An 18,941-nucleotide genomic window follows, 5' to 3' on the forward strand; every position below is an offset into this window, starting at 1 on the left:
CGGCGGAGGTCTGCACTTTGCGTGCTCTGTGTGAAAAGGGCTTTATTTCCACCCTGCCCAGCAGCAGTACCGTGGCGAACGGTCCCTAAAGGCCTCTACACATGATCCGCTGTAAAACCGCTTTGCGCTGGCTGTCCCATTGTTTGTCTATGGAGAGGGCAGCAACGCCTGACAAAGTGGCACCGCTACCCTTGGCGTCATGCACGATATTCATTGCCGACAGTGGCTTGGAAAACCGCCCATAACTGTGTCACACGGGGAAGAGGGAAGAGGGAAGGCGGCTGGAGTTCCTCCAACATTTGCGGTTAGATTATCATATTTTTTTATTGACAAAAATATAGGCTGCTTCGGCTGATTTTTTTATGCTCACATGTGCCCCTAAATATTTTTTACAGTTCGCACACACCTATTTTTAGTTGCAAATGCGAGGGAAAAGCTGACACTGTCGAGCCCTGCATTTAACATAATTCAGAATTAACCGTAGCGCCAAGTAAAGTGCATAAATGTAATTTTTTTCCCTAGCTAATCCTCTGCTCGTCTGTGTTAACAATGCAGTTTACATGATGTTGAGTGATGGACTGTCTGTCTAGGTGTCATTCCCTTCTGCAAATTCTGATTAATACCTTTTTGCTATGTCTCGTGAAACTTTTGTGGTTTTATTTCTCATATCAATGGTACCTTTGGCAACAGGAACAATCCCTTTTTGTTCCGGGTACATGTTTGACACACAGTTGCTGAAGACAAAATTTAGCTTAGACTGGTTGTTAGTTGTTACAGACAAGGACAGTGCAGCAGGTACCAGGGCTCTGCAAAGACATTTTAGAAAATGCTAAGTTAACATTAAATATTTGTTGAAAAATAAATCAGTATTGAAGGCAAATTACTTTCGAGGGCACTGCCATTGGAGAATGCTATTGCCATAAGGGGATTACTTGGTCTGCAACAGTGTTTGGGTAGGTGGGTAGTGTCAAGTGGCATCTCTATGAATGCCAGTACCCAAGGTTTCAGAACATTGCATTGTAAGATAAATAATGTTATTCACTTCACCTGTCAGTGGTTTTAATGTTGTGGCTGATTGGTGTACGTGCTCTCGTCCTTTGCTGACAAGACTGCAGATGTCAGCTGTCAGAGTGACACCTGCATCCCTTCTTTTGACAATATCTGGAGTAGTAGTATGACTGAGTCAAATAGGCTCATAATGTTGTTGTGTGTTTGGGTTCTATCAGGTCCTCAGATGGTCAGAAAACCTTCAGTCTCACTCGAATCTCCTTTGCTGTCTGCTTCCAAAGGTCATAGGTTTTGTTGAACACTTTTTCATATTTGTTTGTTCTGTGCAATACTTCAGGAAACCTCACAGACCTGGCTGCTGTCGCACATAGTGCTGCTAGCCTAATGGACACAGTCTATCTCTGAGATGTATCACAGAGGTAGTTAGAATCTGCCATTCAGCTCCACAGGCGTACAGGCTCACACCAACATGGATGACTGACCATTTATGAAAAACTGAGATAGCTGCAATTTACAGTAGTGGTGCATCTAACAGTTATTTTTATTACTGATTAATCTGTGAATTATTTTGTGATAAATAAATTTCTTAGAAAGTATTGCTTCAGTTGCTTGTGATTTATTTTCTGTTTATCAACTAAACAATTAACTTTTGCCTAAGCAGTAGACATTAATTACCGTTTCGTCCAAACTTATGATAAATAACTTGGTTGACCACTAATTGAACACACTGCATGCTTTTGGGCCACACAGAGGCAAAAGAACTTCACCAGGGATAATATATTCCCAAGCAGACACAGATGTGGACATTTATCTGCATCTTGAGTTATGGCCAAAAACATATTTTGTGTGGTCACACTGACCACACAATTCTAATCAGGTAATTCTCCAGTCCAAGTCAAATTTAAAGAAATTTCCTTCAGGTGTTCTTGAGATATCATGTTCACCAGAATAAGACAGATGCAAGGTCACAGTGAAATCCAATCTATGAATTGATAAGTCCAAGTAAACATTTGTGTCAAATTTGACAAAATTCCCTCACAGTGTTCTTGAGATATTGCGTTCATGATAATGCCATTGATGCAAGGCCACAGAGACCTTGACCTCTGACCCTTGACCCCCAAAATCTAATCACTTCATCTCTGAGTCCAACTGAATGTTTTTGCCAAATTAGAAGAAATTCCCTTGAGGCATTCTTTAAGATATCACATTCATGAGAATGAGACAGACAAGGTCACAGTGACCTTAACCTGAACACCAAAAAGCTAACCAGTTCATTGTTAAATCCAAGTGAATGTTCATGCAAGATTTGAAAAAATTCCCTCAAAGCAGTCTTGAGATATAGCATTCATAAGAATGGGCTGTGTATACGTATGGACGGAAAACCTGAAAACATAATGCCTCCTTCCTTGGCTGTTGCCAGTGCGGAGGCATAAAAAACCCATTGGCTTGTGACGAGGGAACTAGGAGTGCTAAAATGCTAACTCATATGTGGTTTTTAGGACTCATTCAGCTTCTATAATAATGGCACTTTTACCGAGAACGAAATCCAGTTGTCATAAACCTTTTCAGGCACTGATATTCTTTTTTTGTTAGTTCTCTTCTGTTCATCTGACTTGAAATATATGCATGATGCTCACCAGTGCTGGATTTAATGGTCTCCTTCCCCACAGACTGCCCCACCAGGTCGTACTGGTTGAGTCTGGATCCATCAGCTGCCACGTCCACTGACTGGGAGGCATTACGAGTCCAGATGTAAGTAACCTCTGTCTTGGTGTAGGCATCTGATGCAGGAAGAGCAAGGAGACAGTGAACAAACCAGCCCTATCACTCTTCACTCTGTCATATTCAATACACAGTCTCACACCAGAGCACCTTGTTAAGGCTGTTGGCTAAAATTACAGAGATCACATGTACAGCTGCCTGCAGCCCCTGACATCAAGAGAGGGATAATTACTCCTACACATAGAATTACAGCCATGATGCAGTCTTATCACTTCATGAACAGCAAACTATGTGTGGTGGGTTCAGACTGAAATAACTTCTAATAATAGGCTCACTCTTTAGGCTCAGCCTAGACCTTAATAAAATTTACCATAATTTATAATCATGCATAATACACTTTCACTGATGCACTGACACAACATCCAAATCAATTTGAGCTTTAGTTTGGATACATTTTATTACTTTCTATTTGTTATCTCATAAATTATACTACTTTATTATTTATTTCTTTTGGCTGAACCTGTCAGGGAATCAGGAAGTTGTGTAAAAAAAGTCAGTCTAACATTACAGAAATCAATGGTAACACTTTCTACAAAGACCACATCCATAATACGTTATGAGGGCATTCATAGTAAATTATAATGCACTTATAATCCTTTATGACTACACTCATAAACACACATAATGCTTACTGATGCACTACATTACATTATAGATGCGACTTATAATGTTTTATAAGTGTTAAGTGTCTTATAGATGCTCTTGGCTAGTTATAAACTAGAGGTTGACTGATGGGGCTTATAATGCTTTATGAATACCTATACTCATCTATACACACCTCAACATTTAACTGTAGCAAGGACTCATAGAATGCTATACTAGTCAGTCCCTCCAGAAAATTTCGATCTTGCAATTGCAATAATCAACGCAAATTCAACAAAAGTCCGCAATATTTGCGGGGGCTTGCAATTGTTCAAAAGTCCCACAATTTTTCTGTGTTTTTCTGCATTTTCCAGCTGGCCGGAAGTCGTTGTGTATGACATTGCAGTATGGAGAAACGCTCTGTATTGACATAGGAATTTGCACTGTTTAAATGCATACAATATGTGTTGTCTGAGATAAAAGAACAACTAAAGTGAATATGTGTTGAATTTATTAAAATGTTATGTTTACAGAAGATGTTGCTTACATGTTGTTTTACAGTCACATTGTCTGGTTTGAGAGCTACAATATTCACTCAGGATTTTTTGCAACATTATTGGAGTCCATGTTTTGAAACTAATTAAACAAAACTAAAGAAGAAAACTATAAAAAAAAAAAAAATTTGCAGCATTTTTATAATATTCAGTATGATTATTATAGCAAAGTGATTACATGACTTATTTTTTAGAGGCAGTAGTTCAAAAATCACATAACAATGCCACAATTTTTATCAAAAATTTTGACAAAATTGGCCGCAAATTCAAGGTTTTTTGCCGCGAGATCCTGGACGGACTGACTAATCCATGCAATATCATAAATTATCATTGTATGTGTTTAGTAAAGTAAGGTACATACTGATGCATCTATAATAATGCATGGTTCATTGTAACGTTTCATTGTTAGTGCTAAGTAAAGTGTGATGCAATTTCATTTAATTAAAAGAATCTATGCTGCTTCACAAGTTACTACTGCCTATCACACACTGGAATACTTTGAAAATAGTTGTTTAAGACTCAAGTCTGACACCCTCTCACATCTAGAGACAATGTGTCATGAGACAGAGCAAAGGGGGAAAAAAAGTGGACAGAAATTGTTTCAGCCTTCAAAATCGCTAGTAAGTATGCTATATGCTATAGCTAGCTAGCTAACCACTGCCCCCATCCTGAACAAGACGGCTTGTAAGCTAACATTAGCTACTGGAATGTTTGCTATTGGCCCATGGGCTAACCATTCATTTCAGTTGAAGATTTCTTTCTTCAGTAATATAAATAGTTCCATGCTGTAATTTTTGAAGCTAGCGGGCTTCAGCTGAGATGCACAGTTAGCTCATAGGCCACTAGCAAACATGCTAGTTGCTAATATAAGCTTGCGAGTATAGTGGTTATAGTGGTTAGCTCGCTAGCTATAGCATATAGAGACAGAGCGCAACGCATCATAATCTGAAAGCCACGCCCCCAAAGGGGAAACGAGGCCCGCTTTCCCCTCACACTTTCCCCCTCCGTTTCCAGCCTGTTGAGTTTTTCGTAAGTCCGAATGCCGAAAGGTTGCTGTGTGATGGGCTGCACGGCCAATAAAAACCCAGCGCTTAGCTTTTATCAGCTGCCAAACAGAAATACGGAACCTTGTAGGAGACAAAAGTGGATACAGGCAATAAAACGTGAGGTTTCAACAGGGAAGAAATTGTGGGATCCTGACACTCGGTATGCCTATGTGTGCAGCAAACACTTTGTCAAACCCTCCAAGTGTATTTTTAGAGTAACAGTTAACTGTATTTATGTATGTTAAGCTAAGGCATTTACAGTATGAATGCAACTTCTGTTATAATTGTGCCCAGCACTCCGCAATTCAAGCAGTCCATTCCAGCGGTCTGCTCTAGCACGTCTATCAATCTACCAGCATGTAGAGACATGTCTCAAAACAACAATGTGTCCTGGTAGTAGGAGCAGGCTGAGGGCTGAGCATGCCGAAATGCTCATCTTCTTAAAAAATAATCTCCACATCATGTTTTTTCCAAGACGAGCAAGGTAAGGAGAAGGGACACTGAGGTAGACCAGCAATATTAATCTTAAGCAGTATACCATTGCCTCTCTGGTAGGCATAGCGTGCTAAAAAAATCCTTTGCCATCTTATTATTAGCTAATTATTAGCTAGCTATAGCTAATAATTTTAGCTAGCTAGCAATTCAGTCGTGGAGACTTGAAGGCGCGGCTGCGGGGGCAGTATGACAGCGAACGAGCGAAGAAGCGGAGGGGAAAGCGGGCCTCGTTTCCCCTTTGGGGGCATGGCTTTCAGATTATGACACGTTGCGCTCTGTCTCCATGGCATACTTACAAGGAATTTCAGAGGCTGCAGCAATTTCTGTCCACTTCTTTCTTTCTTTCTCCACTTCATCACTGCAAAAATGTGAGGACATGTCAAAGAGGCACTCCTTTGGGGTGGGGTGAGAATAGTGCCAATTGGTTAATGCCAGAGCCCTTGAATATCCCTTGTTCTATTCTGCGGCTCTGGTTAATGCCAGTCATTTCTCTTAGACTGTGGGGGGAAAAAAAGGAGAAAGTGGAGTTGTGGAGTGAACAGGAGTGCCTCTTTGACATGTCCTCTCTTTGTGTCATGATAGAGAAGAGAAGGAAAAAAGTGGACTAAAATTGCTGCAGCCCTTGAAATCCCCTGTAAGTATGCTATATGCTATAGCTAGCTAGCTAACGTCTGTAGGGGCTGTTTGCAAGCAAACATTAACCACTGGAATGTTTGCTATCAGCCCATGAGCAAACAAGCTTACTAATTGTTCCAAGTAAAGATTAGGCTACTCGCTTCAAAAAATGTAATCATGTAACCATTTAGCTATTCAGATTCAGATTCAGAATACTTTATTAATCCCCGGGGGGAAATTGTTTTTGTTCCAGTGCTCCATGCAAAGTAGAAATAGAAATACAGCATGAATGGAAACAAGAGATAAAGGTGAAGATATAAATAAAATACTAAAATAGACAATGAAATAAATAAAATAAAATATTAAAGTAGACATTAAAATAAATAAAAATAAGATAAAATATTAAAGTAGACAATCTGAAATATATACACTATACAATGAAATGGTTGTAGCGTTATACATGAAATGAGAATGAGTAGTTATATTGTTTGTTTTGTTTTTTAAATAGCCAAATGAGTCCGATCATCAGAGGGAGGAGTTGAACAATGTAATGGCCACAAGTAAGAATGACTTCCTGTGGCGCTCAGTGGTGCATTTAGGAGCAATCAGTCTCTGGCTGAAGGTGCTCCTCTGTTCGACCAGAGCGTTGGGGAGAGGGTGAGAGCCATGCTGAAGTATCGCCCGCACCTTCGACAGCATCCTCCTGTCTGACACTGCTGTCAAAGAGTCCAGCTCCACCCCCACAATGTCACTGGCCTTTCTGATCAGCTTGTTGAGTCTGTTGGCATCGGCTACTCTCAGTCTGCTGCCCCAGCACACCACAGCAAACAGAATAGCACTGGCCACCACAGACTCATAAAACATCCTCAGCATAGTCCGGCAGATGTTAAAGGAGCAGAGCCTCCTCAGAAAATAGAGGCAGCTCTGTCCCTTCTTGTAAAGGACTTCAGTATTCTTAGTCCAGTCCAGTTTATTGTCAATGAACACACCCAGATACTTGTAGTGTTCTACGATGTCCACGTTATGCCCCAGGATGGAAACTGGGGTCACTGGTGTCCTCGTTCTCCTCAGATCCACCACCAGCTCTTTTGTCTTTGTTGTGTTGAGCTGCAGGTGGTTCAGCTCACACTATGAGACGAAGTTATCCACCACAGCCCTGTATTCAGCCTCCTCACCCTTGCTGATACATCCAATGACAGCAGAGTCATCAGAAAACTTCTGAAGATGGCAAGACTCTGGTAGCTGAAGTCCGTGGTGTAAAGGGTGAAGAGGAAAGGAGAGAGGACAGTCCCTTGTGGGGGCCCGGTGTTGCTGACCACTGTATCTGACACACAGTGCCGCAAACGCACGTACTGTGGTCGGCCAGTGAGGTAATCCACAATCCAGGACACAAGGAGGGGATCCACCAGCATCGCCGTCAGCTTGTCACCCAGTAGAGCAGGCCTGATGGTATTGAAAGCACTGGAGAAGTCAAAGAACGTGACCCTCACAGTGCTCTCCGGCTTGTCCAGGTGGGCATAGACGTGGTTCAGCAGGTAAATGAGGGCATCCTCAACTCCAATCCTGGGCTGGTAGGCGAACTGGAGGGGATCCAGGTGCGGCCTGACCATAGGCCTGAGCTGCTCCAGGACGAGTCTCTCCAGAGTCTTCATGATATGTGACGTCAGTGCCACCAGTCGGTAGTCTGAGAGACCGCTGGGCTGCGGCGTCTTTGGCACAGGAACGAGGCAGGATGTCTTCCATATCACAGGGACCCTCTGGAGGCTCAGGCTCATTTTGAAGACACGATGAAGCACTCCACAGAGCTGTTCGGCGCAGGCTCTGAGAACCCGTGGGCTGACACCATCAGTGCCTGCAGCCTTACCGGCGGGGAGTTTGCTCAGCTGTCTCTTAACATGTAGAAGTGTAAAGAGTGCAGGTTGAGGAGGGGGGGAGTTGAAGTCCAAAGTGAGAGGAGGGCAGGTAGCATGGGAGCCAGAGGAGGTGTGAGGGGCTCATCAAGTTGGATGAGGTGCTATCAGGAGGAGGAGGGGGGGTCAGAAGTGGTGGTGGCTGGAGACAGTCAGCAGGAGAGCCAACAGGGGCCGGGGCTGCAGTGTCAAACCTATTGAAGAACAGATTTAACTCATTTGCCCTAGCCACACTACCATCAGCTCCACCGCTAGTTGGTCTGTAACCGCTGATGGTCCTCACACCACTCCAGACCTCCCTCATGTTATTCTGCTGGAGTTTCCTCTCTAGCTTCCTCCTGTAGCCGTCCTTAGCCTCTTTGATCTTTGCCCTCAGCTCCCTCTGAATGTCCCTCAGCTCTTCCCTGTTGCCACCTCTGAAAGCCCTCTTCTTCTGGTTGAGTACGGCTTTGATGTCCTTTGTTACCCAAGGCTTGTTGTTTGGGTAACAACACACAGTCCTTGCTGGGACAATGCCATCCACACAGAAATTAATGTAGTCCATAATGCTCTCAGTAAGCCCATCAATGTCCTATCCATGTGGCTCACAGAGTACATTCCAGTCAGTCACCTCAAAACAGCCCTGCAGTACCTCATAGCAGTCCTCTGACCATGTCCTCACTGTCTTTGTGGTCACAGGCAGCCTCTTCACTAGAGGCACATAGCAAGGGGTGAGAAGCACCAAGTGTGATCTGATCTTCCCAGCGGGGGAAGGGACATGGAGGTGTATGCGTCCTTTACATTAGCATACAGCAGGTCCAGGCTCTTCTCCTCTCTGGTTTTACAGGTCACAAACTGGGTAAATTTCGAGAGTGTCTTTTTAATAGAGACATGGTTGAAGTCACCCGAGATTATAATGAGAGCACTCGGGTGTGCAGTCTGTAGTCCGGCTATTGTAGAGTGGATGACGTCACATGCCGACGTCAGGTTAGCGGACGGGGGGATATAAGCAGCCACTACAATAGCATGTGAGAATTCACGGGGTAAATAGTAAGGACGGAGGCCCACAGCTAACAGTTCAATATCCGGGCTGCAGATGCGGTCTTTGACTGTGATGTGACCAGGATTGCACCACCTGTTGTTCACGTAAACAGCAAGCCCACCTCCTTTACGCTTACCGCTCTTAGTGCAGTCCCTGTCAGCCCGGACAATGTGGAAACCCACGGTGGAAACATTGTGGTCAGGAACATCCGTGTGTAGCCATGACTCCGAGAAAATCATCAGACTACACTCCCGGTATTCCTGATGACTCCGGGTTAGCGCTGTAAGCTCGTCCATCTTATTCCCCAGTGATCTCACGTTGCCCATGATGATAGATGGGAGACACGGCTTGTATGTCTTCCTCTCCATAAGTCTCCGGTGTTTCGCTCCTTTCCGCCGCCGTAGCGATCCTTTACCTCTGCATCCCCGGTGTGTTTTCCTCCAAAGTTCAGCAGGGATATCCTCCATCACCGTAGCCAAGCCGGCCGGCTTCAGCTCCATCAGCTGATCCCTGGAGTAAACAACGCGGTGTTGCTGAGCGACAGTCGAGTGGCAGAGTAAAAGGAGCGATTCCACCACGAGCGAAACAACAAAAACTCTCCACACAAGCATGATTAGAGAGGACGTAGCTTAATAAATAACTAAAGTAAAAACAGAACAAGTAAGATAAAGAAGAGAGGAAAAAAGTTGAAAACAAAGTTAAAGTAAACAGGAGGGACTGGAACAGGCTGCATACACCGCGGTGCATGCGCACACTATATAAATGAAGCTAGAAATTTGCAGCTGAAATGTATGGTTTGCATGTAGGCTAATATCAAACATTCCAGTTGTTAACATTAGCTTTCAAGTAACCCTGTTTGAGACGGGAACAGTGGTTAGCAAGCCAGCTACAGCATATAGCATTCTCACTGGCGATTTTGAAGGCCGCAACAAATATCTGTCCATTAGTTTTTTCCTTTTTGAAGCTAACAGTTAGGCAAATAGTGATCCTGCAGGATCCCCAGTCTTTGCAAAATGTGATTCTGTGACTAAAAAGTCTCTGACTCATGATCCAATGTCTTTAGATGTGAGGTGTCAGACTTGAGTCCTTTAAAATCTATTTCAAAGTATTCGAGTGTGTGGTAGGCATTAATAACCTATAAAGCAGCATAGATTCTTTTAAATGCATGAAAATGCATCACACTTTAATTAACACCAACAATGAAAGGGTATGATGAACCATGTATTATTAAAGATGCAATATGTACCTCACTTTACTAACACATACAATGAAAACTTATGATGTTATGTATGTTTATGAGTGTAGTCATAAAGCATTATAAATGCACTATAATTCACCATGGATGTCCTCATAATGTAGATGTGGTCTTCATGGAGAGTGTTACCAAATTAATACTTAAAGACATGTATGTAGTTTGAACTTCTTGATTTTGAAAGTGACATTTTTTTTTAAATGCTGCATTGGACTAGAGTTGCTAGTTAGCCAACACTTTAAGTGAGGCTGTGGTAGGCCCTGTTAACAATTAGCCTACAGAATAATGAAAAAAGTAGGCCTATACAAGGCCCAGCAAGCAATAGTCGTGATTTAAACGTATTGGCTATATTTAGCTCTGATTTAGTCTAGCTACATGTAACCAAAATCTAGACGATTTAATTTTGAAATTGATTAAATGTAATTTTCACCATTGCAGATGGCGTGCGGTATGATATTCAATCACGTATGGAGAGTCAACAGTAATTAAAATATGTTTATCTCCATTTTTTGGACATGGTCTCTACATAGCCGTATAATTGATGATGTCTACACTTTGGCTATGGTTAGACGTCTACCAAATTTTCACTGACAGCCCACATTCAGCCGTGATTTAGCCTAGACGTCAGGTCTTCATGTAGACGGCTATTAGACGTTTTTTAAAACAAAAAATGCTTGCTGGGGGAACAAAGCATCCTCTGCATCTTGGAACCGAAGCCACCAAACCCAACACTTTCTCATTCCCGACTTGTCAAATATCGCTGTTTGGTCAGCGGACTTTTACATCTACATATGAAGCGCTAGGTATCCCTCTGCATCTGTTGTTGATGTTCCGAGACCCCGTGTCAATTTACGCTTGTTACATGCACAGTGTCTTTTAAAAATACACTTCTGTTTTCACAGGAAATGTACAGTTTCTGCTCCTAAGATGTAAACAATATTTATTAAAATAATCTTACAAGGTCTGTAAAACACCTCATATTTACATTAATTTTCTTGTGCAACAAAGGCACGTGGTTAAGTTTAGAAAAAAACAACATGGTTTGATTTGGACCCATCCGCTCCTTTAAAGCTTTTTAAATTATGTTGTTATCTGGCAGCATTTTCTAACTGACGCAGTTATACATTAACACTGCCTTGCCACAAAATGATGGGTTTTTTTGTGTTGGTGAATGAATGAATATATATATATATATATATATATATATAGCAGTGGAGATATCCTTTGAGATTAAAACAGCAAGGGTCAGGAGGCACACAGGCATGCACAGTGTGGATGATGTTAATCTCTTCACACTTACAGCTGCCAAACTTGAGAGGACATGAGTGAGAGTCCATGGGGAAGTCTTCAAGGTGCATTGGACACTCAGCTTGAACTGTTAGCCTGGCAGTACACACAGACAGTTTATTTAATTAAATAAATACAGAGAGCAAAATTCTTTTCTTTTCTGCACTGTTCAGTGTTGTATATAAGGTTTTAAAGGAATTCTTCACCTCCCAAACAACCAATTGTATGTCAGTTACTCACTGCTTGTTCTGATAAATTTGTGAAAAAAAGTAGAGGTAGTCTGTGTTTAACAGCAGCAAAACTGTATTAAAGCATTTGTTTGCAAACTCACACGACTCATGCAGTACAATCCAAGTCTCATTTATCCAGTCATATACTCAGTATTTCACAAACTTGCATTTTTGCTATAACTACAATATTTAAACATTTCCACAGTGTCACACAAGGATGAGAAGCGCGCCTGGGCTGTTTATGCAGAAGTGTTTTAAAGGTCCAATGTGTAGGATTTAGGGGCATCTACTGGCAAAAATGGAATGTAACATTCATAATGATGTTTGTATTTGTTTACAATCACCTGAATATAAGAATTGTTGCATTTTCTGTACCTTAAAATGAGCCATTTATATCTACATACAGAGCAGGGGCCTGTTTCAGATATCAGGGTTAACAAACTCTGAGTGTAACCCTGAACTCTGAGTTGATGAACCCTGAGATGGAAACTCAACTCTGAGTATGTTCACTCAGAGTTAAGCTTGTGTGCACTGAATGAAAAAAGCCATCAGTGGTAAATGGTTAATGGACCTGCACTTATATAGCACCTTTCTAGTCATCCAAACACTCAAAGCTTTTTTTTACACGAGAGTCACATTCACCCACTCACACACACACATTCATGCATTCTCATGTATCCCATGTAATCATGACCCAGTAATCCGTGCAATTCCAAGCAGTCCACGAAGGAGACAGGCTGTGGTGGTGGATGGATTACAAAACACAGAACTGTCCCCAGGAGACCAGTGTTTGGAACAGTGTGAATCTTGAGTTAATTTTTAGTCATTTCAAGGTACGTCCTCATGGCATCAGCCACTGTAGGTCTCCTACATGCTTGGCACACAGGAGAAGTTTCAGTTCGGCAATGTCTCCTCTAAATACCACTAAATCCTTCACACTGGATCTTTATGTAGTAAGGTTTTAGCAAAAAATGTATGTGTTTGGAAAGTACTGAGGATATGACTGGATCAATGAGACTTGGATTATACTACACAAGTTGTGTGAGAGTTTGTTAAGGGGTGCTTTGAGATATTTTTGCTGTTGTTGTTTTGCAGTCCTGTATGACTTCAATTCATCAAGAATGGTCTCTGTATTTGGATTCTTCATTCACCATTGTGCACTGCCAGAAAAACAAAGCTTTCTTCCTGAATCCAAGGTAACAGGTGGTGAGTAATAGATCATTTTGTGAATGAAGTATCCATTAAGACCACTTTTCTTTACAACACAACTTAATTATCTCACTAACATAACTAATGTCTATGGCTTCACCAGCTGACAGTTTGATACAGCTGGGAGGTGTGGAAAATTATTGTCATAAAATGTGAGCTAACAAGCATAGTGTCACACTATTGTCACACTATTGATTTTGGCTATGAAGGTGTATTTTCTTTGAGGGCTGTGGAAGGGCACCTCTGCTTTGATTTTAAGTCCCCTTATTATCCAAGCCAATATGTCAACTGTAAATTTTAGTTATTGTGTTGTTATCGTGGCCTCCCCGCTATTAGGTAAGCAACCGTCCACATCAGAGAGTAAATGTAATTTATAGAACTCTAGTTTCTTAACAGTTTTATTAGCTATACCATTGTTATTTAATAACTGGAGGCAAGATTATGGACTCTGTTTTCTGAAACAAGGCACAGACCAAAAATTGTCTGTGCCTATGTTTATACTGCCAGCTGTAGAGCCACAGTTGCTATGGCAATGTCAATCGCTAGCTTTGGTCCATAATGAAAAATCTCAGCAACTATAGACACTTTTTGCATTTGTAAACAGCGTTGATGTATTTTGTGGGCAGAGCCGAACTGGTGGCAGAAGGGCACAGTGTGGTGTCAGGGTGAGACGTCCTCATATAAAATAATGTCCAGCTGCAACTTCACTGTTGAAGTTCACTCTCACAGGTGTCATAGTGTTGTATCCAGCAGCAGGAAGCTATTTTCAGCAAAAAAAGCTCTGATAAACCTACTATACCCTACTTGCTCAGCAGCAAACAGTAGACAGACACAGTTAGAGACTAGTTGGCGAACATATTGGAGCTTTTAGCAGCTAGAGCTGAGTGTTTTTCTCAGGAGTTGGTAGGGACCAAAAACAGAGCTAAAAGAGAATAATAATAATAATAATAATAATAATGATGACGATAATAATACATTTTATGCATATTGCATTTTTATGCAATCAGGTGGCCCCCAACATGACTTCAAATAAAATGATCATATTGGTCTGTAACTGCTGGATTTTTAAAAAAGCAACACCTGCCCTATCAAATTAAAAGACGATGATATGTGGATGCCTCATTCACTACCTGAGACCGCTGACCCCAAGTAGTCAAAAAAATCACTTATTGTAGTTCAAATCTATGTACATATCAAAGTACAGTGAAAACTCTCACTGTCACCTCAATTTCACAAACAAGTTGTACGCAGCTTTTCAAGAAGCTGTATGTACTGATAGACTGATTCCTTGTCCATCTGCCTGACTCTATACTGTGTGTTCCTGGAGTGATGGCTGCCAAGTCACATAAAGGAAACTGCCGTTTGGCTTCTTTCAGTGTGTGATTTTGTCCTTTTTTCTTCTTTTTTTGTGGAGAGTTCAGATGTTACCCACTGCCTTAGAGGATAAATGTAAGCAGTGTCAACATAGCTGAAAAAAAGTGGCTGTGTTGGTACAGATCTAGTTAGTCATGATCAGAAACAAGCAAGAAAGAGCAGGAACAACCCCAGTGTTAAATGAAACACAGGTGTAAAAAAAGCCCTATAAATCTCCTTTCTAAAAAAAAAAAAAAAAAAAAATTCATAAAATTGCTCTTGGGAAGACGCTATGGAGCTGTTGCAGCAACCAAGAACATTCACAAAACGTCTTTAATATCAACTGGCACTGGAATCATGTCTGTTGTTTTTGTCTGTACTGTGCATGTTATGTTATTTATTGTATATATTTCATGTTGCTATGATCTGTTTTAACCAACTGGTGAAGCTGAAGGCAAATTTCCACAGAGACAGAAATGAAACCCCGCTCACCGCCCGGACCAACTTTCTCATTACAGCTAAACAGTATGCAAAAATATGTTTTGCAAAACATTTAAGGTGAGAAACAGGCAATGCTGTAGCAGAATCCTGATTCATATTTGATCAGCACTGCCTAGCTTGACAGTTTGACCACAGTTCATGAGCAATGATTAACATAATTAATAGCTGCGTTAGAGACTCACTGGTCGTGACTGGTTGTTTTCCTTCAGCTGTGGTGAAAATGCAATTAGAGGCACTATGAGGACGAGGAAGAGGAGACACAAGTGCTTCAAGTGGTGTCTGGACTGACACCCCCTGTACACTGTCTAGACAGATGAAGCAAAAACTTGTAACACATTTGAGGTTCTTGGAGAATGATGATGATGATGATGTAAACTTTCTGTGGATTCAAAGAGCACAGTGGGACAACTGAAGTAACATGTTTTGATGGATGCTGCTGTCAAAAATGAAACATCGGTTCTTGAAACGTGAGACTGATCCCAGCTGTAGTTTGATCACTGTAATGGAGACATCCAGGACAATGACATAAGATTTCTTAGTAAAAAGGAATTGTTAGATTAGATTAACATGCTAGAGCTAATGGTGCCATATGAGAAACATATGGGGAAGGCCTCCAAATGCAAGAAGGTCAAGTATGTATTAATCCTGCATGTCTGGGGAGGTTGGGTGCAGAAGTTGCTCTGCAAAGCCTTCACTGTAGTAACAGACGCACAAGAAAGAGGAAGACACCTGGGTGATTGTGTCTGATGCTGAAAGACCAAAAACTAAACTGGCCCGAGACATCACCAATTCTATGTCCTAGCAAGGCATCAAAATATGCCTGGTATTATGTGGCAGTCAGTGTTTTGTCTGTGATGATCCAGTGTCAGCATGTGTATAGAGTACAATTATGTCCCAAGTTTGGAATTCTGGGGAACTCCACAGGTCATAGTTGCATTGGAAGAGCTAGAATCACCAATAAGAAAGATGGAAAAATATTTTGCAGATATGATTAAAACCAATTAAAATAAACCCAGTTTTTTTTTATCCAACACATTATACCATTAACACTGACTAGAAATAAAGAGCTGTTAAAACTGGGTAAATGAACATTTATTATCACTTGCATCGTAGAAGTAGGTACCTCATAGTATAGAGCAATGTTCCATCCTCCATGATCCTCAGCAGCTTGTTAGGCATGGTCATGTTGTGAGCAACAGATTTCTTGCCGTTATGGAAGAAGGTGTCAGGGGTCCAGATCTTACTGGCCATCAGATTGTTGAGAGGCAGAATGTTCATTGGTCCATGGAATTTCAATCGCTCATCCTTCCAGCTCTGACGGAAGAAAACATCAACAGTGTACTCCTGACGGAGAGAAACAGCAGGGACAGCAGTGTTAAAAGGAGCTGTGGACCCCTGGACACCTATGTGTGGATATATTGACTTGTCAGCAGGAGAAGCACAGGTGTAAGAGATCATTTTATGTTAAGCATCAGTGATGTTTTGTTTTGTTCACTTTCAGGGTGTCAGCAAGCAGGCCAGCATTTGACATGCCATGACTCTGGCACCAGTGCACCTAAAAAAAAATGTGCTTGTCCAAACATCAAAGAGCATCTTCTTCCACACCTTTTTATAACTTTCCAAAACTAACCTGGTGTGTATGGGTTTCAACTTCTATTTCAAACTCTTTTTAAGTCTTTACACAATGACTCTTTGATTGATGGCAATCATGCCTAGAGTGTAGGCTAGTTGATGAGGACGTACCAATTTTTCTATTATTGTTATGTCTTCCAGGCGCAGTCTGATGGGGATCATGCATTTGGTTGTGTGTGTGTGTGTGTGTGTGTGTGTGTGTGTGTGTGTGTGTGTGTGTGATGCATGTACTTGTCTGTCCACAGTTCATCTTGTAAGCTCCTGGACTAATCAGCCTAATATTTTGTGTGCATATTTATAACTGTGTGTTCAAAGATCTCTCGTGGTTGCAGTGAGTCTGTTGAAAAACCCATTTTATTGACTGCTGTATATCGTCATTGACTGCTGACACATCACTCATCTTAACAGGCCAACAGAGGTCAGTTAAGAGTTTCCTGGAAATCAGCTCAGCTAAAAACTGTTGCAGGCCACATTTTGGCCTTTGTCATGGCTCAAAAATTGAAATCCATAGGAAAGTTTGGTATCACTTTAAACCGGAGCATCTGCAGATTAATTCCATACCTGATATATTATAAGCCACTAGGCACAATATGAGATAAATTAGTCCATTGTTTTTGTCATCCTGACCACTATATTTACTGTAAGGGAGCCAGGAGAGACAATTCCAACGTGCACAGATGCACTGCGTTCCAGTTGCATTCAGGTTTTGTTGATTTGGTCATTTTGCATTGGTATTTGTGCTTCTACCAGTAAGTAGGCAGGTAAACATTTTCTTTTCTGAAAAGTTTACTTCACTAGCACATTTCAGAGACAAAAGCAGTTTATTTTTTTATCGATACAGTCAAAAGTCCAGTTATGAACAACATAGATGGCTGTGTTTTAGTCTAGATTCTCTCACACGCTGTATGTACATATATCTACTAAAAGTCATCCATCTCAACATGTATATAACCCACATAATCAGGAAGGCTGACCAATGCGCAGGATGACAGGAGTTGGAGGTAGTATGAAGAGAGAAAGTCCGGATTTCTTACTCTTGTGATGTGTGTGAAGTGTTGCATAACTAAAACTGAGCAATAATTGAGCAGTAAGTTGTCTATTAATTCCACTGAGAGACTAAATCTGTGAAATCATACATGTGGGTACATTGTGTTTTCAAATCAGTCATGTCCTGTTGTCCTGTAGTGTCTCCAGCCTCAGATGGAGTGTGTCGCGTGATGGCGGCTTGGCTGAGCGCGACACCTGGCCGGGTTCAGACCTGTCTGTCAGTCTTAGATCCAGCTGTTCCCTGAGGCAAAGTGTCAGCCATGGTTTAAATCAATATCACTGAGGCCTTCAGTCCCTCCAGCCGTGTGGAAACATCTCTCCCTCACTCTCATTACTCCACATCAAAAACCACATCACACCCTATGAGTTAGCCATCTTTCTACCATCAGAATCTTTGGTTTTGACATGGCAGACAGCAATGTTTAAAAGATAAGTGCAGAGAAAAAAAATAACTGCTTTAGTATAATATCGATTAGTAATTACAATTTTATTACCAGCTAGAATAAAATATAATTGTCTTATAAAATCTGATTATGAAAAGGTAAACTATATTTACATACAATGAACAAGCAACCCCTCACAACTGTGTGAACTATGACTGTTGTGTACCAGTCAAAGTATTTCATTGTTCAATTCAATTTTATTTATAAAGCCCAATATCGCAAATCACAATTTGCCTCAGAGGGATTTACAGCATACGACATCCCTCTGTCCTTAGGACCCTCACAACAAATAAGGAAGTTTACTCTATTAAAGTGATGTGTAACTGTGTAAAAATTAGCATATGAATTATTGAGTTATGGCCAAAATCATGTTTTTGAGGTCACAGTGACCTTGACCTTTGACCACCAAATTTGAATCAGTTCATTTTTAAGTCAAATTTGAGGAAGTTCCCTCAAGACCTTTTTGAGACATCGTGTTCACAAGAATAAAAAAAGGTGCAAGGCCACAGTGACCTTGACCTTTGACCACCAAATTCTAATGTCTTCATTACTGAGTCCAAGTGTACATTTGAGCCAAATTTGAAATAAAAAAATCCCACAAGGTGTTCTTGAGATATCTTCATGAGAATTAGACAGTTGAGGTCACAGTGACCTTATCCTTTAACCTTTGACCACCAAAATCTGATCACTTCCTTGTTGAGTCCAATGGGATATGTGTGCCCCAACCCATTCCCCAACAAATAAAAACATGCTGGTGAGAATCATCTGCTGCTTGCAAACAAACTAATTATGTTTACAATCAGTCTTACTCACCAAAACACATTGTGCAACACATTATACATAGTACATTTCCTTCCTCATGAAACATTTACAAAGTCGATATTCTGAGTATGTAAAATCAAGAATTGTTTACTTTCATGTTTACTAGCTTTCAGTTAGTCTTACCTGCCTTTACTTTCACATTGTAGCATATC

At 41.1% G+C, this 18,941-nt stretch overlaps 1 protein-coding gene across 1 annotated transcript in view; it reads right to left on the reverse strand.

Annotated features, from left to right (window-relative positions):
- Positions 1-18,941, reverse strand: part of gabra2a (gamma-aminobutyric acid type A receptor subunit alpha2a) — an 85,437-nt gene that overhangs the window by 28,995 nt on the left and 37,501 nt on the right. The window contains exons 5-7 of the mRNA XM_033641971.2: positions 15,969-16,189; positions 11,566-11,648; positions 2,646-2,789 (exon numbers count right to left, since the gene is read on the reverse strand). Coding sequence (XP_033497862.1) covers positions 2,646-2,789; positions 11,566-11,648; positions 15,969-16,189 — 448 coding nt within the window. The remainder of the gene's footprint in view (positions 1-2,645; positions 2,790-11,565; positions 11,649-15,968; positions 16,190-18,941) is intronic.

This window comes from Epinephelus lanceolatus, chromosome 15 (genome assembly GCF_041903045.1).
Source record: "Epinephelus lanceolatus isolate andai-2023 chromosome 15, ASM4190304v1, whole genome shotgun sequence".
In the NCBI taxonomy this organism is placed as follows: Eukaryota; Metazoa; Chordata; class Actinopteri; order Perciformes; family Serranidae; genus Epinephelus; species Epinephelus lanceolatus.